Source organism: Phalaenopsis equestris, unplaced genomic scaffold, assembly GCF_001263595.1.
Source record: "Phalaenopsis equestris unplaced genomic scaffold, ASM126359v1 Scaffold000022, whole genome shotgun sequence".
NCBI classification, from domain to species: Eukaryota; Viridiplantae; Streptophyta; class Magnoliopsida; order Asparagales; family Orchidaceae; genus Phalaenopsis; species Phalaenopsis equestris.
The window spans coordinates 1,067,141-1,092,925 of record NW_018164464.1 but is presented as its reverse complement, the minus strand read 5'-3'; the positions used below and the strand labels follow the sequence as shown (position 1 = coordinate 1,092,925).

The 25,785-nt window shown below is 35.3% G+C and overlaps 2 protein-coding genes across 2 annotated transcripts in view; one reads left to right on the top strand and one right to left on the bottom strand.

Moving 5' to 3' along the window:
- Positions 1-645, bottom strand: part of LOC110018413 — a 10,530-nt gene extending 9,885 nt beyond the window's left edge. The window contains exon 1 of the mRNA XM_020715722.1: positions 628-645. Coding sequence (XP_020571381.1) covers positions 628-645 — 18 coding nt within the window. The remainder of the gene's footprint in view (positions 1-627) is intronic.
- The window catches only part of LOC110018475 (glyoxylate/succinic semialdehyde reductase 1-like), a 70,087-nt gene continuing 44,897 nt past the window's right edge, over positions 596-25,785 (top strand). Inside the window, exon 1 of the mRNA XM_020715803.1 lies at positions 596-833. Coding sequence (XP_020571462.1) covers positions 729-833 — 105 coding nt within the window. The 5' untranslated portion in view covers positions 596-728. The remainder of the gene's footprint in view (positions 834-25,785) is intronic.

The window sequence follows — 25,785 nt, the reverse complement described above, 5'->3', positions numbered from 1 at the left end:
GCTGAGGGGACTTACACTGATCCCGTCACCAACAGGCCATGGCTTGCGGCACATATATATGTATGCATATACATATATATGATTGGAAAGTTGCATTTCGAGCCAAAATGAGCCGAACACGAATGAACAAATCTTTGTTCGTGTTAAATCGAACACAAAAAAATTATTCGTGTTCTGCTCGCTAAGTTAGCAAATGAATCGAACACGAGCATCTTAAGGAGCCAAACAAGAGCTGTTCGCGAACAACAAGCGGTTTCGACAACCCTATGCGTGTGTGTAGTAAGTAACAAACTGTATGTATGAAAGCTATTAGCAAAATTAACAGAATTTTTTTTCATTTTTCTAATTATCACTCAAATATCAAAATTGGTAACCCATATTTTTCATTTTTACCATATTGACAATAATTTGATTTTTGCAGTTTAAATCAATGATCTAGACGTTAATTTTATAAATATTAAAATTTTTTAAGTCCTATGCATGTAAATTCCCCAAAAATCGTTTACTCTGCTTCAATAAAATGGTAATTAATTCTTTCAGGAGCGCTAAAACAGCCGGACAAATAAAAAAACAAAAAAGAAAGAAAAAAAAATCCAAAAGTAGCAACACTTTCTCCCAAAAAAATACCTGGTCAGTGGTCACCATTTCTCCCCGTCGCTTCAGTTTTTCCAAAGAAGAGGGAGAAAACTGAGCTGAGGGGCATCCTCTGTAGAGGGAAGAGGAAACTCATGGATGTAGGATTCTTAGGTCTGGGAATCATGGGCAAGGCAATGGCCCTCAACCTCCTTCGAAGCGGATTCCGTGTTACGCTCTGGAACCGAACTCTCTCCAAGGTGCCCCTCACTCTTTCTCTCTCTCTTCCCATAACATAAATTCTAATCGGATTGGGGAATTGAATGTTCATTATTTATTTGAAGCTGTTATTAAGGTTATCCATCTGCTGGTTTATGGTTTTGTTTGAGGTCATCTATCTCGGTACTGGCCGACTAGTTTTCTGAATTTCACGTTTCTGCAGGTTAATTTTGTTTAGTGTATTTTTAATGTATTTTACTTTGGTTATCAATCTTGCACAGGGGTTTTGGTGTTAATTGATTCAAAAATGCTATCTTAGATCGTCTAAATCTCGGTGGAAGAATTACAGCTGTAAGGATTTAACTCAAGTAGGAGTTAGTAAATACCGTAAGGTGGCGTTTGGTAGTGTATTATGTATAGGATTTAATCATGGATTTAGCTTAAATCCATAAAAACACCCAAAAAACAGAAAAAATTAATTCCAACACTCCCTTAATTCCAATTTTCTATTCATCTCGCGTTACGTTACATTTGAGACATAAATCCAGATTTCGTAAATCTAATTGTGAGCCGGATTTATTACGCCTTCGCTCGCAATCTCTTCTCGTCACCAACTAGATTTGATAAATCCGGATTTATCGGATTTGATAACGTTGAAATTTGGAATAATGCGGAATACTTCATTATTTCATTGATATGAACTGGGGTATAAATAACATTTACAAGAATCCTATAATAAGAAATATAATAAAAAAGAAATGATTTGAAAGGAAAGATATATCACATGATATCTCCAATAATTAATTCATATTAATTATTAAGAGATATAAAAAATAACATAAAATACATAAAATAGGAAAACAAATGAAACAAATGATTCTTAATCCAAAGAAATGCATAGAAAATAGAAAAGGAAAATTTTCTTATATTAAGGAAGTAATTTATTCCTCATAACTTTTTATAGGAATAAATTATTTTCTATTATAATTGTTAACACTCCCCAAAGTTTGGAATGTATGTTAATAATTCCTAACTTGCTGAGTAGTGAAGAAAAATTGGTCATTTGGATTATCGAATTTGCTAGATTCAGGCTTGGCTGAATTTTGAGTTTTATATGTCATATGTTTCAGCGTAGAAGAGAGATTCAGACTTGACTGAATTTGCTGGATTCAGACTTTGATGAATTTTGTGTTTTGTTTTCTATATGTTTCAGTATAGAAGAGAGATTTAGGTTTGACTGAATTTATTGGATTCAGACTTGACTGAATTTTGAGTTTTGCAGGGAAAAAGAGACAACCTATAGGAAAACTAACTTTTAGTTGACTGCAGTTGTCGTTAGCTGCAGAAAAAAAAACATGTAAATCACACCCAGTAAATTCTGCTGACAGAGAAAACAACAAAAGAAAGGGAGGCTGGAAACTGAGTTCCTCCTGACGCTTTGACTAGAGAAGAAAAAAAAAATACTGCAGGAGAAATGAATGGCTAGAAACACGGCTCCTCCTGACGCTTGGGCAGGAAAAAAAAAATACTGCAGGAGAAAGGGCTGACGATGGATTTTGTCGGCATTATTCGATCCACGACAGCGATATCTCCGATGAGATGATAATGAGACGGGTGGCGGCATCGCTTGTGTTGCCCTGGCTGGAGCTCCATCGTTGGTTCCGGCATAGGAGGATGCGACACATAAAGTTTTTGGATGGTTTGTGGTGATATATGACCAAACTCCAAAGCATCTTTGCTATCATGGTTTCTTGGGAGGCGTGTACAGAAGTGAAGTAAGATCCCCCGACTTTCTGAAAGACCTTAGAGAAGGAGAATCCTCCAAAACATCAGCCTGTGCATTTCTAGGCAATGGTGGTGGCAACAAGCTTCTAGTCGAATCCAAAAAGTTAGGAGTGCGATGCAGATGGTTCCTCCCCATCATCGACTGCGGTATGCTGACTGGAGGAGTCTCTGATTGCAATCTAGTCTGCAAGGCATTAGCCGCATTGGTAGGCGAAAATGGAGTAGGAGACGTCGAGAACATAGAAAAGAGCCGATACTCCTCAAAACTGAAGCTACAATTTCTATGACCAGGTCTGTATCCATTGAAATCTCTTCGTGGAACACGATTAATGGGTGAAATCGATAACTTGGGTGAAAAGCTACCGTGCGGAGGGGAGCTAACATAGCTCTTGTGAGGGCTGCGACTCGATCTATATGGTTCATTATATTGATATTTGTGGCGATTGTTACAGTAAGTTTGTCATGCAAAATTTAGATTTCCGCACGACGGATTGTGGCATATCCAATCACCGTCCCTTGGTGACAAATTTGGATCATTTATGTGGACAAACTCTCCTACATACGAGGGCATTATATGTGTGGTTGAATTGATCCCTCTTGTGTATGGTCAGCAACCCCTCCCGATGTAGGGGGTGAGAAGTCGCGAAACTTGCCACCTCCTCCTCTCCCTTGCATTCCACGATCTGAACGTGGTCCACAAGGGTGCCTAAAATCCGGTTCAAAATAACCATCATCCACCCTTGGCCGGCGCGGTGGTGAAATAGAACCTGGACGTTGTATGTGCCCTGGATCATTCTAAAACCTTTGAGACCGTAGATGGAATGCCAGAGGGGACCTCTGCCGTCGAAGACCAATCGCAGAACCACGCTGCTGTAGACTAGGTTGGGGCTCACGGTGGCGGAGTCCGTCAGGAGACCTCCGGAGATGCAGCGGCGAGTAGCCCCCATGGTGTCTTCTAGACGACGGGGAATCACGGGGATGAAAATCTTGCGGAGAATTAAGTTGGCGCTGATGCGGCGGGGAACCACAATGACGATCATCAGTGTCATATCCGATGTCAATATCAATCCCTCCGCCATTGCTGGCAAGAGGCTTGATGACCATGCTGCTGAGGTTGACGCCAATGCACAGACCCGGAGACGGCGATAGGGATAGTGCCTATGGTTCAGACTCCGAGGCAACATCGAGATCGAACTCACGAGAGCATATCTTTGTGATTCTTTCCATGCCTTCTGTAACCTAACGAGGCGACGCATAATTAGGGATTTGGAGAAGAAGAAAAATCATTGTTTCAAATATCAAGATGATTGTCCCTTCCTTCCTGTACAGAGGATGACAAGAAGGGAGTCCAACAATTCTCAAAGGAGTACCGGTGGTTAGGGTACGAAACCTTGCTCTGATACCATGTTAAAATTTATAATAATGCAAAATATTTCATTATTTTATTGACATGAACGGTGTTATAAATAACCCTTACAAGAATCCTATAATAGAAAAAATAATAAAAATGAAATGATATGAAAGGAAAGATATATCATCGATATCTCTAATAATTAATTAATATTAATTATTAGGAGATATAATAAATAACATAAAATAGGAAAACAAATAATTCTTAATCAAAGGAAATAAATATAAAATAGGAAAGAAAATATCTCATTATATTAAGGAAATAATTTATTCCTCATAAATTTTTATATGAATAAATTATTTTCTATTATAATTCTTAACAGATAAATCCTAGCTAAATTAAATCTAACATTCTACTAAACACCGCTTTAGATTTCAATAAATCTTCTATGGGATAAATGATGAAAATTATTTAATATGATGGACTCTAAATCCTTTTAAATTTTGATAAAAGATTTGGCTATTTATTTCATTATTGAACGATATATATATGATTGTGATATTTCATTATTGAACGATATATATTTATGATTGTGATACTTTTTTATAATTCCTCTGCAACATTACCTGTAGGAGTCTTCCGCCTACCTACAGACATTGCAGGAACGGAAAACAAAGACAATCACAATTGTTTACTTCCTTGTAAACTCTCTTGCAACATTACATGTAGGAGACTTTCACCTACCTATAGACATTACAAGAACTGTAGTCAAAGACAATCATAGTTTACTTTCCTGCAAAATCCTTTGCAGCACCTGTAAGAGTTTTCCATCTACCTACAGACATTGTAAGAACTGTAGTAAAAAACAACCGCGGTTAACTAGAAGTCAGCTTTTTCTGCAAATTGTCTACTTATATACAAACTCCCATGCAATATTACCTAGAGGAGTTTTCCCGTACCTACAGACACCGTAGGAATTGCAATAAATGCAACCGAAGTATACGATGAAGACTTCAAGTTTTACTTCACAGGATTTTGCTTTCCCATTGTTTGATGTTTCAAATCCAAGTTAAACATGATTTTCTTTCGTGTTTCAACAGAAGTTGTATTGTAAATGCAACCAGTGTAAGAAGTTGTATTAGTAAAAAGTTTTAGAGGTTACAAAGAGGGGATTTTATAGTACAGTAGGAGTTAGCATTTTGATCTACATAGGAAAACTTAGGCCAATTCAGTCTCCTCCCCCTCCCCCGTCCCCCGTCCCCTGACTTTTTGCCACTGTACGAGTCTAGAACGGAAGGATTTTACGGGAGCGGGGATTCCTGGTTATACACCGGAGATCTTATGCTGAATTTAATCTTCAGACTTGGAGTTTCATAAGATGAGGATTCATTGATCCACCTGGGAGCATGGATTTTGAATTCCCAAATCAAATTTCATGAATAGGATTATGTTAATGGATTATGTATAGGCTTATTGAAGGAAAATTAATGAACAACCAAAGAGTTGTTGATGTTTTTACAAAAAATATGGTTGCTTTTGTGTCTAATTCGCTTCTAAGTATTCACAAAATACAAAAGGTAAAATTTTCTGATTCTATGCTACATATACTTAGGAGTTCTTCTCGAGAAACTCGAGTGATTTTGGACAAGGTGGCTTTGAGTCCTATCAGACACAGCTCAATCATTGAAGAAATAAAGTGAGGAATATTCAAACAATGTTGATGAGGAAATGTTGCTCTCTTTTTTGAATTTTCACCATATATTTTCAGGTGTTCTTTCTTTAATAATTTCGACCCATCACTTAAAAATGAAAATATGGTGATCTTTCTCATTTTATGAAGATCAGTTTGAAGTAAACAATGGGTGATGCGTCTCGAAAGGCCACAGTAATACGGGAAAGTTTTTCTTTTTCTTATATGTGGTAGTTGACGGTATGCTTGGTAGCTGACGGTATGCTCACCACCATTCTTTAGTTTTGCTTGGGTCAATTTGTTCACCGGAACACCACAGTTCCTGTCCTAGGAGCTGTGCCTTATTGTGGTATCACTCAGAAGACTCAGTATATACTAATTTATTCAATTCTAAGGCCCACCTTTGCTAGTAAAGGATTAGTCTGGCTGGTAGAAAGCCATTCAAGATTTTTTTTGAGTGATTTGAGCTCCTATAAATCTGCTGAGATATGTGCTTCCCTTTCAAACTTTTTCTAAGATAACAGGTTTTTTATGAACCCACTTTCCCTTTCAAGATTTATTTTGTTTTTGCCTTTCATTTTTGTAGTTTCATGGTTTTCTGCACAATCAATCTTTGAATTCCCTTAGTTCTTTTATTTACATAAAAGATTAATAAAACTTTTTTGTTCTAGTTTGTTTCCTTTATTATTTAAGTGCGGGTTCTATTTTTTTTGCATGCAGCTTAAAGAAACTAAAAGAAGAAGCATGCATATTTAACACTTTGCCTTATAATTTGCATGTTAAACAATTTGTCGAGGTTGTTTCATCAAACATTTGATGTTGATAACAAATTCATCATCGAATTGCAATTTACTAATTTAATTGTTTTGGCTGTTGATTTTGTACATCATGTTTAGTGTCAAGGTCTTGTTGAACATGGGGCCTCTATAGGAGAAACTCCAGCAGCTGTTGTTAGCAAGTCAAAGTATACCATTGCTATGCTGGCTGATCCATATGCTGCTCTCTCGGTGTGCATAACTTTAAGTTACATTTTTACTAAACCGTGATATTTTAGTTCTGACACACTCGGAACCAGTTCAGGTTGTATTTGAAAAAGATGGAGTCCTTGAGCAAATTTGTGAAGGAAAAGGCTACATTGACATGTCTACAGTTGATGCTGCCACTTCATTAAAGATTAGTGAGGTTACAACTTTTTGATGAACATAAGCTATTGTGATTTACTTTTCATGTTATCATTTATTCATGGTAATGTCTCTCTCTTTACCTATTAGACCAGTTTGAGCGTGCCTTTAGTTTGCTTTTCCTTACCATTTGAATGGATCCATTTGTGCAGCTATACTTGACATTAACTTGTCGTGTTACAATTTAAGCAATATTACAAACAAAATTTTGTTTGCATGTTAGTTTGGTAGTTTTGTTTTTAATTTAGACGCTGTCGTACTTTTAATTGCATCCCATTATTCTGATTAGTGTAAAGATCATTCTCACCATTCAACCTTTAATCCATTTATGACCCTATTTTTTCTCCCATTTGCATCGAGCTCCATCTCTCTTATGCTTATTTTAAGTTGGCTCTTCTTATGCTTGTTTTAAGTTGGCTCTAGTTGATCAGAATGTTGATTAAAACAAAATTTATGCTTAATCAATAGCATTTTAAGAAATATAAAGTTTTTTAGGGGTTGCAATGTTATTGACACAGCTGCTTATGAAGCTAGAGTCGTAACTTCTTCAAAGTACTTTCCTTGAATGGTTGAAACTTATCTACATTTAGTGTAAAAATCAAGTCTAATTTGTAGAAAAAATGAAAATTGCAATCGAGGTTTTTTATGCGATTTGACACAATCTTACTTGCATCAGGTTCACTTCGAAAAAATCTAATAATCCTTCTTTTCTTACATCTGACTATCGGCCGGGATTTTCGAAAAATGGATGGATTTAAATTTGATTTTAAGTATATATAGATATAAATATAATTTTGATTTTGAAAAAAAAATAATATTTTTTGATTTTAAAATCAATGAGACCAAACAAGTCTCACATATTTGATAGTTTGGACAGCTGAGCGCGATACCACATGTTAATACCACAAGTAATACACTATCTTGAAGAATAAACTATCACCTGTAGTAGGCTCAACCATCCAAACCAAAGAATTCTATGACATCCGTTTAGCCTGCGAAATCTTTTATGTATGACCGACGAATTCCTCTACCTAATATTAAGATTAGATAGAGTTTATTTTATCTGAGTTTTTAGTTCCCTATAACAACAAACTCCTATAGTTAATTACATCTTAAATGACAGGGGTCACTTAAGAAGACTCTCGATTAAGATTAGTGGTTCTGTCTTCAAGATTTCAAAGTTTAAGTTTCCAAAATTGGACACGGGAAAGTCAAATTACAGTGGCTCAAATAGAAACAGTTATTTTAAGGAATTCAAAGAAACGAAGAGTAGGAGATATCATGAATCCGAGGAGAACCACAGTGACATTCCAACTATCCTATTATCTGACTTTATGTCTTTGAAATGATGTTATTCCATGTTTAATCCTGCAATTTATTTAGAGTTTAGAACTTATATTCACATAATATTCGATTGTGCAAATAACTTAGAGAGATAGGAGGATTTACATCGTATCGTACAATAATCTCGAAATTCTAAAAGTGTTAGGACTTATAATTGCACAACAGGGTTGTGCAAAAGCCTAAAAGACAAAGTGAGGATTTATGTTGCGCTAATCAAACTACCTCGAAGTTCTATGAGTTGTTATTTAAACTAAGGAAAATGTTTAATTATCGTAGACTTGTTGTACTGTTGTAGATCGTCATCCCTTGTCCGCTACGTCCTGGTCGTGCTGCCCATGAATAGTTGTTTCATGCTCCATGTAGTAATAGTTTTAGGTTCAGTGTTTTATATGTGAGCGTGCAATATTGTTATTTGGTGACTTACCGCTGTATACCTCATAAACCAGGCTATATCCAAAAAGTTTTGTAGTTAATTTAAAACATACATAAACAAACTATGTTATAAAAAAGTACAGTAAATGAAAACAGTATAAGGTGCGGTAAATAAAAATAGTATAAAGAAAATGCACTAAAATGCTTTAAATATACTGTAAACTATGGGTACCTGAGTTTCTTTTTATTGTTGTACCTGTAAATGGGATGAGCGTCGCAGGTAATAGTATAGTAGAGAAATTTAGCTAGCAGGACAAACATATGTTCATGTATAACATAATGAATGAAAAAATAACATATGAAAAACTCTGAGGAAAGCTGAAAGTGACCCACATATACTCGAAACTAATCGTAGAAAAAAAACACAAACAAATAAAACAAAACACAACGTCACGTATAAATGACTAAGGGTGGGTGATTTATGTGACATTAAGAATGTCTCCAATTGTGTGAAGGATTTGAGTGTAAGATTTAAGCTCAAATCTCGGAGTATTGAATTTCATTTTAGGTCAAGTTATGACGATAATTTCACTATTTGATTTAATTAAATCAATCATGAACCATAGCCTGGTGCATGTTCTGTTTATTACTTTAACTAACTTATGAATTAGAGTCAGGTGTCTAGCTTCAGTGTCCATTTCAAAATTAGGTAGATGAACTCTCACGTAGGGTATGCTCCTAAATTCTAGGAAGTCTACACTTTAACTTGAGCTTGAAGTGTTATCTTCAATTAAGTATTTTCCAACTAATCATCGAACATCTTTGGATCAAACTTAGCTCACTATCATGCTCTTAAGACCTAGGGGGTAAACCTATAATTTTGCCAAACAAATTCATGAAATGTGCTTCAATTCTAATTAAAATAATTAGGCTTAAGTCTAACCAATGCTTAGGGGTCCTAATTGATAGCCTATCGATCTTTCAATTCATGCCCCTAACTCTTGAATTATTTAAGCTCTTACTTTCTCCCAATTCTCAACAATTCTCACAATTTCAATTTTATCCTTATGTAAAAAAAATGATGAATGATTTGCTACCATATTTCCTCTTTGGTTTTAATCATCTCAATAAACTAATTATCATTATTTTTCTTTTAGTTCCCTCCTCTCTGGTTACCCACATTTTTTTTAAAGGCGTGAATTAATCCTGAAAATAATTAAATCATTAATTCTCATTTTTAACTTAACCATTGACAAGAAAAATAAAAACAAAACCAAATAAGCGGAGGAGGCCGACCCGCTTAAAAAAATCAACAAAGCCACAAAAGCGAAACCGCAAGTGAATCAGTCTAACAACGTTTAAATTCTTTTAAAAACAAATAATCAAATCAATTCCCAAAGCATCAAACAAATTGGAGTCGAAAAGAACATTTGAAGTTTTCAAAACAATAGGAATTTAACATTTAAAATGGCGTAAAAGTAATGCTTTAAGACTTCCAATTTAGTATTTAAAGAAGTCCCAAATGAAACAATTCAAAATTTCAAAAAAAAAAAGAAGCTTCAAAGGCTTTCAGATCTTTAAAAATCAAAATGACTCGAAAAGACTTCCAAATTTTCCAAATAAAACACTTAAAGCTTTCAGATTTTGTAAAAGTAAAGCATTGTCACTTTCCAAAACTTTCCAAATAAAGTTTGAAAAGTTTCTGATTTTTCAAATGTAGAGCACCAAAGTATTTGTAAGCTTTCCAAAATTTTCAAATAAAACACTTAAAGTTTTCAGGTTTTGCAAAAGTAAAACATCGAAACTCTCCAAATTTTGCAAATGTAACATGAAAACTTTCAGATTTTTGTAAAAGTGGGGGCATCACAACTTTCCAACTTTTGCAAATCTCACATGAAAACTTTCAGATTTTTATAAAAGTGAGGCATCACAACTTTCCAACTTTCGCAAATGTCACATGACAACTTTCAGATATTTGTAAAAGCGGGGTATCACAACTTTCATGAATTACTACATAGGAATTTCCCCTACAGGCATGTCATATGTATTTTTAATAAATCAAAACATCAAAAGTATACATTCCAATAAAATACATAGAGCTAGCAATGAAATGAATTAGAGACAATTTACATGCATACCACATAATTTGTGTGTATTAACATACAACTCGATAATTTTAATGGGATATGGAAGATTGGGTGACATAAATGTAAAAGGAAAGGTAGAGATGCTAGACATGTAAATACTTGATGAATTGAAAAATCTGTACACTTGCTTTCAAACTTTAGATGTTATATATGTGAAGATGTGAGCATGAAACAATCTCATATACAGGTTTCAAAGTTCAGGCATTAGATACTATTGTGTGCTTATGTATGGAAATGCAAAAGAATTGCATTGCATATATGTGTCTCAGATTTTAGGCACAAAGTCACCATGCTATATTTGAAATCCCCTCCGTTAAAGATATTAGCAGGATGTAGATACCTCAAACAAATCTTTTATATTTATATACCTTAACTTCTAAACTTCTATACACGCATTAATTAAAATCCACGGTGCTAAATATGCAACATATTATAATTGACAGTACTTGTGACTAAGTTCTAAGCCTCAGTACCCAATATCAGATACGTAAGCATACAGGAATTGCACATTGCACATCAAGCTTTCCAAATACTGCAATAATCAACAACATAAAATACTAATCGTATCAAGCTTTCCCGTAATAAAGAATGATAGGGAATGGACATTGTTAAAATTTCTGCCAATGAAAATCTGTAAATCATAATATAGATGAGGCAACAACCAACTTTGACTTGATAATGGAGAAAGTAAGACAATCAAAATCGTTCAGAAGATGCTTATATATATGAACCTTTAATACAAGTTTCCTCCAAGGCTTGTAATAAATTCCAAAACAGAGTAAAGAAAGAAGGAACTCCTTACTCTAAATGCCCAGAAAAAAAAGCAAGCATAAGCTTAGAGAAAATTTCTGCAGCGCCCCTCTCCTCACACCAAAACTTCGCCAACCTCAAAACCCTTCGGCTCACTTGCTGCAAACAAAAAAAAAAAAAAAAAAAAAAAAAAAACAAAATTCCAAGGAAAGGAAACTAGCGACGAATCCGACAGAACCTTCACCTCTTCAAAATTTTTGGCCAACCCTAAAAACTTCCCCAGATAGGGTTTTTATAGGCAAATAAGGAGATGAAATGCACCACCTACCAGACCCACCAGCCCCAAGGTGGTCGAATAAGGTGACGGGAGAAGAAGGACCATATTTAGGGAGAAGGAACGGGCGGCCTAGGGGAGAGGAAGGGTGGGCCAAGAGGAAGGCTCGCGATTGGCGAGCTGTTCGGTTGAGTGGGGCTCGAGGGGGGCGAGGCGCTGGAGGAATCAGGCTCGGGCGAAATGTCGAGCGAGAGGGAGAATGCCGCATCTGGGTTTTGAATGGGAGAGAAGTGCGGAAGCTAGGGCTTCGCTCGGGCTGAAGAGAGAGTCAACCGAATGCGGAGGCGGTGTGTGTGAGTTATGGTTTAAGTGAGATTTTCTTTTATTATTATTGTTATTTTTATTTTTTATAATGTTTAATATTTAAAATTCTTGATTTGTGCATTTTTTACTTGTGCATGAAGTCATGACAAACTTACGTCCTTTTTAGATAATTTCGATGCTCCAGACGCGCCGACACAGTCCGTTTCTTCATCCGGGATCGTTCGGACGAATTCATCGATTTGCATGCGATTTGTTTGTGTGCGGAATTATAGCAATACAAGTGTCATTCCTAGGTAAAATTGACGTTCTGGACGTACCGACGCAGTTCGTTTCGCCATCCGGGGTCATTCGGACAAGTTTGTCGACGGTCATGTCAATTCAAGTCAACATCGTTCGTGGTGCAGTGAATGCATAACTTGCGGTGTTCGCGAGTGTTCACGAAGAGTTCACCTAAGGCCTTCTGATCCTATGGGAACTCATTTTTGGGCACTCCACATATTGGTCCTTAGCCCTTGCAACTAAAAGTTGAGTGTTCGCAAAAATGATTTAAGAAGTGGTTTGAAGTTCTATGTAAGGTGGGTTTCAATACTAGTCCTTTAGGAGAGTCAAAGAGGGAGAACCTAAAACCCTAGACTTTATGAAGAGAAAGGAAAAACCTCATAAAAATGAGGTCAACATTGACATGAAGATCTTTTGGTCCTTATTATCCTTAGAAGTAAGGAGACCTACTTATTGATTTTACATTTTCCTAAATCCTCCCGTGGATTCAGTGTAGTGGAAGAACAACAAAATGGCTGACTTTTAGAAGGATAGGTGAAGATGCAATGATTGCTCTACAGAATTGGTGGAAAGAAGTGTAACGCCTGGTTTTAATCTTTTGTAAGGCTAACGTTCTGCTTTCGAGATGGAAGGAGATCGGGAGATGGAGCTATAGAAAAGGAGTATAGATCAGGAATCGAGCGAGAGGGAGAAGGAGGTTGAAGGATCAACTGCACACGTGATTGTCGAGTAGCTCTATGGAGGAAGACAGAGGTGGAGAAGATGGAGACACAACGATCAGTGTCCCTGGTCTAGCCAAATCGAGCAAAACGAGAGCAACAATGGGCTTATATTTGAGTATGGGTATCGACAAACTAAGTTGTAGGGAGGAGGAAGCAATAATAACAAAAGCAAGCGAAGGAGGTGAGGCGAGCGTTAGACCACATGATCGAAGCTTGAGATCTTCTTTCGGGTTTTTACCTTTCGTGAGCTTGAGCAGTGAACGCGATGGAGGAAGGCGATGTCAACGGAAGTTTAGCGTTGGACTTGTTAGTCGGCCAGATGGAGTCTCGCCAGAAAATTGAGATGAAGTTAAGCTGATTCTCTAAGCCGAGACAATTTATGTAAGTCTTAAAGTTAATAATATTAATAATAACTGTGGAAATATAGGAGGATCGATCCTTTTATTAATTGGAGAAAATTTTGGAAACTTCTTGAATAGTTTTATTCTCTTCCTATTTATGTTTATTTTAGAATTATTTCATTTATATGTTTAGACTATTTGGTAAAATTAAAAATTAGTAGGGGTCGGTTTCCTTATATATGTAACTTTTTAGTTGAAGATTTTGATTAAAATCATGAGAATTCCTCCCACATTTTTCTTTACGGCACTAGAGCGATGAAACAAACCCTAGCTCTCCTTCAGCCATTGGAGTCTCTCCAATAGTCGTCCAACACCAAAATTCTTCATGCAACTACTAGCCAGCCAGTCTGCAGGTCCTTGCCGACTCTGTCTTCTGCTCCCTTTCTTCACTGGAATCCTCCCTTCAATTAGTTCACGCAGGCAGCAATCTTGTCATGCACTTTTCTGTTATTTCTCATAATGGCAGTGACCCAGACGTGCACTTCACCGCTGTTTCTCATGCAGGCCGCAATCCGTTGTTTCTCATGCAGGCATCTTCCCACAGACTTCCTGTCCTTTTGTTGGCTTTCGGTCTCCTGCAAGCTTCACTGCAACATTCCTCTCTCTATTGCTCAATCTTTCCGCCGATGACCCATCCGCTCCTTCCCGAGCAAGCATTATCTAGGAAATTCATTCGACTCCTATCCTGCAACAAGAGCAGCCAGGAACAGGTAGCTAGCCACAACTAGGAATTCTTTCCATCCCTAAATGTGCATAGGGTTTATGGCCAATTAGTAGGGGTGTCAATTCAGGTCAGCAGGTCAGGTCAGGTTAGACCCAAAATTGACTCGACCCGAATAGAGTTATAACTCAAACCTGACCCAAATAATAAACAGGTCAAAAACTAAGACCCGAACCAGAGCTTGATCCGCTAAGCTGAACCCGAGCCGAACTTTCATGCTTATTCGGGTCATGTTTGGGTTTTTGGGTTCAATCCAAACCCGACCCGAATAATAAACAGGGTTGAATTTTCTGATCCGAATTCGACTCAAAAAATATTTGGGTCAACCCTAAATTAGATTTTTCAAGTTGAGTTCGAGTCGTGTTGGCGTGTTGGGTTAATTTTTGACACCCCTACCATGTACTGAATAAAGACGTCTAGTTCTACTTCAAAGGTTAGTTTTGAATCAGAGACCAGAAGTTCTTTCCAAACAACCCTCAAACTCTACCTTTATCACAAACCATAAATGCAAAGGCCTTAACTTCTTTTACTGGTCCAAATCTATTTTTATGTACATTTGTGGAAAATAAAAAGAGGAACATTTCATAGGAGATGACATAGTTTATGAGCTCACTGATTCAAATCATCTCGCTTGAAAGATTCAAGGCTATATGGTTTTGTATTGACTAGTGAAGCAACGACCACTGAAGTAGGGGAAATTTTCTCGCTTCACAAAACAACCAAAGAAATCTGGGTGACTACAAGAGAAACTTATTCCAACACGGAGAATAATACAAAATTGTTTGAGATAGAAACCAAACTGCATGATTTTTTTCAAAGAGAGTTAAGTGTCACCCAATGTTTCAACAACTTGACAAAATATTGGCTTCCATTGGATATGTTTAAATCATATGTGTGGAAATGTCCATGATGTTGAAATGTATAAATCAATTATCGAAGGAGAACTATCAAATTCTTAGTGAGATTAAGGAATTTGATGAAATGAGAGGAGGATCAAGGGAAAAAAGCATTTTCCATCTACCTGTGAAGCTTTTGCTGAAGTCAGAAGATAAGAGAGTAGAAAGAAGCTTATGATGACTGCAAATGGGAGTTCTTCAAGTGTTGAAAGCTCAATTATGTACTCTCGTAATTCTTCCCATGACGCAAAATTCAAGAAGAATCGTCCTACATGTGACTATTGCAAGAAAAATGGGCACGTCGAAGATAAATATTGGAAACTCTATGGAAAGCTTACAGATTACGTGGACATGGAAGGAAAGATCGAGAGAGTAAGACTAATGTTACTACCACATTTGAAGAGTCAACTGAACCATCACCACGGAAAAAACTTGAAGTGCTGAAAAAACTTTTTGGGGGTACTTCAGAACAACACACCAACCTCATGACAAACCATGGTACTATATCGTACTCTCGTCTTGCTAACAATGGAAGATTTGGACCTTGGGTTATATATTCAGAAGCTTTGATCATATAACTGAATATATCAATGTTATAGTCAACTATCAAGAAGCTTCTACATCTAGTTATGTCGGACTTGCAGATTAATTGCACTAAAATAAGCTGGAAAAGGAGATGTGGAGCTCTCTCTGAATATTACTCTTTTCTTTGTTTGATATGTTTCATGATTGGATTGTAAAATTTCAACCAATAAGCTTACTCATGATATGAAATGATAACTAAATTCCTTGCAAACTCTTATGAATTTCAGGTGATGGATTCGGGGAAGGTGATTATCAATGCTAAAATCCATCAAGGCTTATATCTGTTCAAAGAAAGTCTCTCTCTAAAAAATAAGTGATTCCACATTCATTTTTTCCTTGAGTCTCTGAGTATTTTAAATATTATGATATTGTTGTCCGAGTCATCCTAATTTTAATTATGTTACAAAGTTATATCTTTATTTGTTTATGAATACAAAACTTAGTACTTATCAATGTGAGCTTTTTCAACTTATCAAACACAATAGAAATGTTTATCCCATGACCCAGTACAAATCCTCACATCATTTTTCTATTATCAATGATGATATTTGGGAACCTTTAAAAGTTAGAATTCTAAGTGAGGCTAGATGGTTTGTTTCATTCATTAACGATCACACCAAAACCATGTGGATATTCCTAATGAAGTAGACATCTAAAACTGCTAAAATCTTTCATATCTTTCATGATATGATTCAACCTCAATTCCAATGCAAAATTTAGATCCTCAAAATTGATAATGTAAATGAATATTTCAACTCTATCCTTGGATCCTATCTTTTAAAAAATGGAATCATCCATATGAGTTCATGTATTGATATCCCACAATCAAAATGGGATAGCTGAGAGAAAAAATAAAAATTTCCTTGAGGTATCGTGCTCAATTATAATTTTCCATAAAGTTCAAAAATATTTTTGGGAGAAGCAATTCTTATTACAATATTTCTTATCAATTGAATGCTTAGCCGTGTATTTAATTTCAGTACACTACATATCTATGAATACCTATTCTCATATCAAAGCATTTTCTTCTAATGTACCTCTTAAATTTTTTTTGGTGTGCATTATTTTTTCACATCCATTCCCCAACCCACACAAAATTTGACCCTAAATCCCTCCAATATACTTTCTTTAGGTATGCTTCCAACAAAAAGGGCTATAAGTGCTATTCACGTGTTACCAATAAATACTGCAACTTATATGTCACGTTTTGTAAAAATTAATCATAATATCCCAAATTTGATGTTTAGGGGGAGAGCGGAAATGAATATCAATTTTTGGATGCACTTAATGACACCTCACAACCTATTGCACTTTCACCTAGCCTTTATATTTCCCAAACACTATTGCTTGAAAATATCTTACTTGAGGATATCCAACCAACCAACTTTATGCTCATAACAAAAATCTTCGTTTACACAATGAGGAAGGAAAATTTTGTGCAGATACAAGAAAACTTGTAAAGTTAAAACTGCTCAAGCCAAAAATCGAGTCCACTTTCGCCTGAAATTTCGGGTAATGAGGAGTCTAGAATTTGTGAGTCATCTCCTTCCTCTTCTGGTGTTGATGACTAGGGAAGATGTACTAAATATCCAATTAAGGATAATGTGGTTTTTAAGAAGTTATTCTCTCCCAATAAAGCTTTTACATCTAACCTTGATAGTGTGTAAGTTTCTAAATTCATTCATTAAGCTCTTAAAATTTTAGAATAGAGGAAAATAGTTGAAGAGGACATTGAGGTACTAAAACATAATGCCACATGAATTCTTACAAAGCTTCCTTAGGTTAAGAAGCCATTTGGATGCAAATGGGTATTCAATATCAAATACAGAGCTGATAGCATTATTGAGAGATTCAAAGCTAAACTGATTTCAAAATGTTTCACTTAAGCCTATGAGATTGACTATCAGGATGCCTTTACACCAATTGTGAAACTGAACACTATTATAGTTCTCTTCTCAATATTTGTTAACAAGAAATGTGAACTGTATCAATTGACATAAAAAAATGTCTTTCTGAATGAGGATCTTTAAGTAGTGTACATAGAGATGCTACCAAGAATGAGAATGATTCCAACATACACCTACTATGCAAACTCAAGAAGTCACTCTATGATCTTAAGCAATCACCAAGGATCTGGTTTGAAAGGTTTGCTAAAAATATGAGATTTAATATATATTCTCAATTTAAAGCTGATCATATGTTATTCATAAAAAAAACATTTAGGGAGTTAAAATTGTTGCAAACACCCTCAAGGAGGTAAGATTGTTGCACAGATACTTACTTGTGACGATGAAAGAGAAATTCATAAAATCAAAGAATTGATTGCCATTGAATTTGAAATCAAGAAATAAGAACAATGAGTATTTCCTAAGCATTAAGGTAGGAAGGTCCAAAAAAGTATTGTTATATCACAGAGGAAATGCATCTCAGATTTGTTAAAAGAAATATTGATGATTGGATGTAAATCTGTCGATACTCCAATGGATTCTAATTTAAAGACTAACTGAGGAGAAGAAAGTATATCCGTGCATAAGGTAAGATGTCAAAGATTTGTAGGAAAACTCATCTATCTGTCCTATTGTATGTCATATATTATATATTCTGTTAGTATTGTGAGCTAACATATGAATAACTCGAACAAAGAGCATTTAGAGATGGTGCATAGGATTCTGAGATTTCTTAAGAAAATTTCTAGTTATGGATTATTGTTTGAAAGAACCAGAAACATAAATTTAGAAGTCTACATTGATGCAAATTAGGCTGGAGAACTCACTGACAAAAGGTCAACCACAGGTTATTGCTCCTATGTATGGGAAAATATAATCACTTGGAGAAGTAAGAAGTTGTCTCCAGAAGCAGTATAAATCAGAGTGTAGGACACCTGCCTTAGGAATATGGATTCAAAAATTGGTGAAGGAAATAAGGAATACCTATGATAGGCCTATATAAATATTTTGTGATAGTCAAGCAACATTCAATATTGCTGATGAAAGAGAAATTAAGGAATTAAGGTGTACTTATGATACTTATTGGTGACGATTAAAAAGAAATTCTTAAAATCAAAGAATTGGCTGCCATTGAGTTTGAAATCAAGGAATATGAACAATGAGATATTTCCTATGTATTAAGGTTGCAAGGTCCAAAAATATTATTATTATATCACAGAGGAAATACGTCCCATATTTGCTAGAGGAAATATTGATGATTGAATGCAAATCTGTCGATACTCCAATGGATCTTAACTGGAGTTTAATTGAGGAGAAGAAAGTATATTTGTGGATAAGGTAACATGTCAAAGATTGGTAGTAAAACTCATCTATCACATATAGTAGGTCGGATATTGCATACTCTGTTAGTATTGTGAGCTAATATATAAATAACATAAACGAAGAGCATTTAGAGATGGTGTACAAAATCCTGAGGTTTCCTAAGAAGATTTTTGGCTATGGATTATTATTTGAAAGAATCAAAATCATAGAATTAGAAGTCTACATTAATGCAAGTTCGGCTAGAGAATTCACTAACATAAGGTTAGCCATAGGTTATTGCTCCTATGTATGGGAAAATATAGTCACATGGAGAAGTAAGAAGCTGTCTCCAGAAGCAGTATATAATTAGAGTATAGGACACCTGCCTTAGAAATATGGACGAAAATTGGTGGAGTTAAGGTGTACCTATGATAGGCTTTTATAAATATTTTGTGACGGTCAAGCAGCTATCAATATTACTAAGAACCCTGTGCATCATAACATGACCAAACATATTGAACTTGACATACACTATCTATGGAAAAGTTAACGGTAGGGGTGTAAACGAGCCTGGTCTCAGCTCGTGTTCGACTCGCTAAAAAATATCACTGTTCGTGTTCAGCTCATTTATATTTCAAATACAAAAAAATTGTTCATGTTTATCGTTTGCTTAGCGAGTCAAACACGAGTTGTTCATGAATAAAAATCATTTTGACAACCCTAATCATGCATTCAACCGTTAGGGGTGTAATCGAACCGATCTTGAGCGAGTTTAGACTCGACTTGTTAAAAAATATCATTGTTCCTGTTCGACTCATTTATATATGGAACTCAAAAATTTTTTTTATGCTTTGCTAATCGAGCCGAACATGAGTTATTCATGAACAATAAACTATTTTGACAACTCTAATCACACAGCCGTAGGATGTTAAGGGTATTGAGAGATTTAAATATTGTTATTTATAATAAAATATTCATTTAAATAGAGTTTAATATTTTTATTATATTTTTAAATAGTAATTTTAATTGATTATAAATCTTTGTAGACTTGTGGTCAATTAAACTATTCTAAAAAAATACTGATTATATATATACATATATATACATACATATATATACATACATATACATACATATATATACCCATCTTCTTATATATATATATATATATTTGTAAAAGCTTTAGGACAAATATATTAAAGAGGAAAATATACAAATAGGTTGTATGAGTGAGCCTAAAAGAAGGCACTCAACCCATACGATACAATACACACAAAATCCAACAAAAAAAGATACATATAAGATCAAAAAACCAAAAGCCACCAACGTGCACAAAAAATTAGGGACGACCTAGTTTAGTCCTGCCTCTACCTCGAGTTCTCGGAAGAGAACCGGCTAACAAATTGGTGATGTGCGTACCATTACCTGAAGTAAGCAAAGTATCATCCATCAAATTCCTGAGCTCAAGTAGGTCTTCATTCTTCTTCCTTCTAGATGTGTAAACCTGTCATTCCTTATCCAATGATTGACACACTCCAACTTAGAAATTTAATGGATGATACTTTGGTTACTCCTGACAATGACACGACACTTCAAAGTTTGTTATCTGACTCCGCTCCTAAAACTAGAGGAAGAGGCATAACTAAACTGGTTCGTCCCTAGTTACTTGTTTTCTGCAACTATTAATTTTTTGAGTCTATCTGTATCTTTTAGTTGGGGTATTGTTGTACTTGGTATCGTATGAGTAGGGTGCATCTATTGGGCCCTCTCATAAAACCTTTATGTATCTTCTTTATTTCAATAAAATCAGCCATTGAGCTTTTCAATATATATATATATATATATATATATATATATATTTGTGATTATTTCGAGTCAAAACGAGCTGAACACGAACGAACGAACTTTGTTCGTGTTGGACTCCTTTGCTTATCGAACGAATCAAACACGAGCTACTTAATGACTCATGAACAACAGGTCGTTTTGACAACCCTAGTTAACGGTGAAATTATACAACTTGTTACATTCTGACACACTAACAAATTGCTGATGCTTTAGCAAAACTTTTTTGCCAAGAAACTTCTTAGAGTTTAATGTCAAGCTTGATCTCTACAACATCTACGACCCCTTGGAGGTGTGGAAATATAGGATGACCGACCCTCTTATTAATGGGAGACAATTCGGGGAACTTCTTGATTAAATTTCATTCTCTTCCTATTTATGTTTATTTCAGAATTGTTTCATTTCCACGTTTAGGCTAGATATATTTTGGTAAGGTTTTAAATTTGCAGGGATCGGTTTACCCATATACATAATATTTTTGTTGAAGCTTTGAATAAGAAATATGAGAATTTCACTTGTGCTTATACCACCAATTGTTATTGAAGAAGACTCACTTACATGTCAAGACACACAAGAGTGCTCCTATGATCCAATAACAGCTCAGCCGGTACAACATGTAGTTCCTTCTAATGTTCAACAACCTGCACATCTCCAACACACTTTAAACCAATATCAGATGAGTCAATCCTCGGATGATGAATTACAGGCCTACTCAAGGAGAAAGAAGATGAATGGAGTCCGATTCCAGCTAGGGAACATATTGGATGATACATTGGTTACTACTGACAATGACAATCATCTTACCAACTTATTAGTTTGCTCCTTCCCTAGAACTAGAGGTAGAGGCAAGATCAAATTGAATCGCTCTCTAGCCACCCGATATTTTGTATTTCGACACTTTTAGGCTTTTTCTTTAAGTCTCTAATGTACTTTTCTGTGTTTTCTAGTTTTGGAACGATTTGTGGTTTTTGTGTGGGCAGGGTGTCATGCTTGGGCCCTCCCACACATTGTATCTTTCTTTTTAGTTAATATATTAGCCTTTTGGGCTTTCTAAAAAAAAAAGGATATTGCTAAATTAAGTTATTAACTAAGACAAATGAGAAATAAAAAATTTAAAGAGATACTGTTATAATATATCTAAAATGAAAATAAGAGATTTGAAAATTAGAATTACAAATTGAAATTTTAATGGAATGTTGCTTAATTATGCAAAAAAACATGGAGAATAAATTTGATGATTATGGGAAAAAATTTAGAATAGTAACTAGGATTTAAAAAAATAATATTCATTTAATTGATCAAATCTAAATATTGTGGTAAGATAACAAAATTCCAAATATCAAATTAGTAATATAATTTAAATATTAATTAATTTAATGTAACCACTTATGCTTATATGTTGATATATAAAGAATCAAATAAAATATTATAGTATAACAACAGAGCTAATAAATTAATAAGAATAAAATATTAATAGATAATTTTAAGGATTGAAAACATATGATAATTTATGAAAGTGAATAAGAAAAGAGTTAATTATAATATGATTAACTTATTTTTAATATTATTATTATAGGTGTTAACCTGAAAGAGATGACAAAAATTAAGAGAAAAGAAATCATCTAAGATCGATATGATTAATTATTTTTATAAATTATAGTAATATTTTTTATATTATAAATGTATTCCTGATTTCACTTTTTCATATGCATGTTATATATCTTTGAGACTTAGATTATACTTGATTCTTCATATTGTTATGTATTAAATATGTATGCTAACACTGCTGCATAAATAATTTCATATTAATTTTTCTAGAAATATATTAGATTATTATATGATATTTAGTTTCTAGTTGACGTGCATTTATTTATTGGTAGATAGGATGTATTATAAAAAAGTAATGTGTTATGATGATTGAAATGAAAATATCATATACATGAATGTTCGTATGTGCATGCTAAAAGAAATTCACCCTTTTATGGTACTGTTAGGGACGCTAAAGTACCCGTATGAGTAAATATTTTTCTACCACCTCAAAAAATAGTATAATGTCGATCACGAACTACTGTGCTGATGAGAGAATATCAATTAGGTTGAGAATGTATTTTTCTACGTCATACAATAATAGAGCTCATTTGCTGCCTATTGTGTTGGCGATGTATATATTAATCAAGGGTGTGTTAGGTTATATTTAGACGATGCTCCTGAGACGAATGTACAAATTAAGAGTAAGATGTGTATTAAAGTTAAAATATTAAATTTTGAAAAGCAAAATAAAAAATAATACATGTAGAAATTTTAAATTTCTTTCACAAGCAAATATCATAAATATATTATTTAAATTATTATATAATTTTTAAGATTATATTAATAAAGATGAGTAACAGAGGAGAGAAAGTATATAGAAGACGAGATCTACAAACAAAAATGCAAACTTTTATTTGGTATATTAAACTATTATCTTTTATGAACTTTTCAATTTATGTGGATTATAAATTGTTAATGATAGAAAATGAAAAAAAAAATTTTAATTTTACCGTCCGACTATCTGTTCTAGTCTTGAAATATCTAAGCCTCTTGGGCCGGGCTATGACAAGAAGAGGGATGACTGAAGAAATCTTTGAAGTGAAAGGTAAAAAAGAAAAAAAAATCATTTAAAGTTTAATAGAAAGAACAATGCATGAAAGCCCAACAAATCTCAAGCTAGTTCATGTAGGATTATGTTTGATTTTTTTGATTTCAAGGGTTGCAGATAAAAAGAACCTATCTAAAACTCCAAGCAATTGGCCAAGAAACCAAAAAAATTGTCCCATCAATCGAAATGGCAACGACAATTAGCTATTATTTAAATTTTAATACAAAATACCTTATTTATTGAGAAGAGCATAATTACATTGAAATGCTCATAACTTCACAAGATAGAGGGTTTCGTTTTGGATCATAGCATAAAATGTATCTTAAGATGGTAGATCATTATATATATTGCTCATAGATGTTTATTTTTCAGCAGTGAATGATGCATCATAACGAAAAACATCTTGGAGTCTTAGCGCATTCTATATAGTATGATGCGCTTTAAGTAGCATTAATTATAAAAAAATTATGAATAGTTTATTAATAATTCAATAATCGTTCATTCTTAGGACAATGTCTTATCAATTATGTTATATGTTGAAACATGAATTTTTGGACCCTATGCCATCGTTATTCCTTCTCGTCACATCCGATCTGTTCGTCTTGTGGAACATATATGAAGTTCAAAAATTTTGTACAAGATTTATGCACAATTCTTCAAAAAATATTCCTCTGTATTCAATCTATTGGTGGCCTCCCCCACTCTCTCTCTCTCTCTCTCTCTCTCTCTCTCTCTTCCCCTCTTTTTTTATGTATTCATATTCGTGAGATATTAAATCCTTTCTTTTAAGACTATTTTTAGTAGTGAAAAAGAATGTGTTTGATACTTGAGTTAACCCAAACCACAATAGTAATGCAAATATTATTGCTGACATTCAAAAGGGGTTACAACAAAGGCTCTTGACAATAGGAAAATAATAATGCAAAAATCCAGAGACTCCCTAGGGTAAGGATACAAGTAGCGGGTTGCAACTGAGTTATTGTAAGTACAGGATTGGAGGTGGTATGGGTGCGACTGGACAACAAAATACAGGTGGCTGGCGGCAAGGCGTCGTAGGGAGGAGCGGCTGGATAACAACCAACTAGTACCTGGAGTCAGTGCAGTGCAGGGAGGAGCTGGATAGCAACCAACAGGTGGCTGGAGGCAGTACGGTGCAGAGAGGAATTGGAAAATAACCAACAAGTGCTAGAAGCAGTGCGGTGGTGTAGGGAGTAGCGGCTGGACAACAACCAACAGGGGCTGGAGGCCGTGCAGTGCTGGGAGGAGGGCTGCAAGCTGGTTGGACTGGTCGGTGGCTAGGGAAGCAAGTACGGAGGCGGCTGGTGGCATTGAACAAGAGATGGAGGGTTGTCTAGGGATGAAAACAGTGAGGGAGATGGTTGAAAATCCTGCAGAGGGATTGGGTGAGGATAAATATTCCCCCGAGATCAAGCTACAGCCGGAGCACCACTTGAACTCTCAGAGGTCACCATCTAGGACGAGTTACTGACAAAACACCTTCTCGCCTTCAGATAGAACCCAGAAGGGGACAACGGAATGCGGGCCACTGTACTGATAGAAATCTCAAGAGAATACTTACCCTAAAAGAGAAAATAACAAATATATATAGTAGATAACTACGAGGGGGAGACCCCTCCCCTTGGGTGACAACTCTTGCCCATCATCAGGGACCGGCTCCCCCTTGCTCCCCTTTGGGCTAAAGTGATTCAGATGAACTAACCGTTTCAGCCCCCCTTGAGAGCAACGTGTCAATCTCTCAAAGTTGGGAGAGCTTAGACCTCATTCGTCGAAGATTATATGCCTAATGCAGATGATGGAGCCGTTGTAACCTCTTAGGGCTGAAGGCTCTTCCACTGTGGTCTGAGAAGCACCTGTATCCCATTGGTGACAGTACCATCCCCAAGGCACTTGAGGATCTTTCCCCACTTGCGAGCAAGCATCCATATCGGTCTAATCTTTTTGGAGCTCACTACTAATCTGGCTTGGGCTTGAACCTCCCCGAATGGTGATGGCCGTAGCTGTAAGCTATCGACCGTGGTGTCTTGTAATGCTCTCTGTCATGAATGTCCTATATCTTGAATTAATTTCTCAATCCTTTCATTCTCCATCCTCACCAAAACTAGTCCCACAGACGCTGCTTTGTTAGTAAGGACACCTTTGATCTCAGGATCTATAGAAGGGAAAATGCGTTTCCTCTCCTCGGTGAAGGAGTAGGTATTTCTGAATCCATCATGCTGAGCCTTACAGTCAAATTGCCACGATCTCCCCAAAAAAAGGTGGTAGGCTTTCATGGGTACTACGTCGCATCACATCTAATCCTAAAACTAGCTCCTATTCTAAAGCTTCACTAAGCACCTCTGGTAATTGCTGACCCTATCTCTCTCTTCAACAACGTCAGAGAATGCAACTAAGAATGTCTTTGAGTTATGAGGCCCAATTTCTC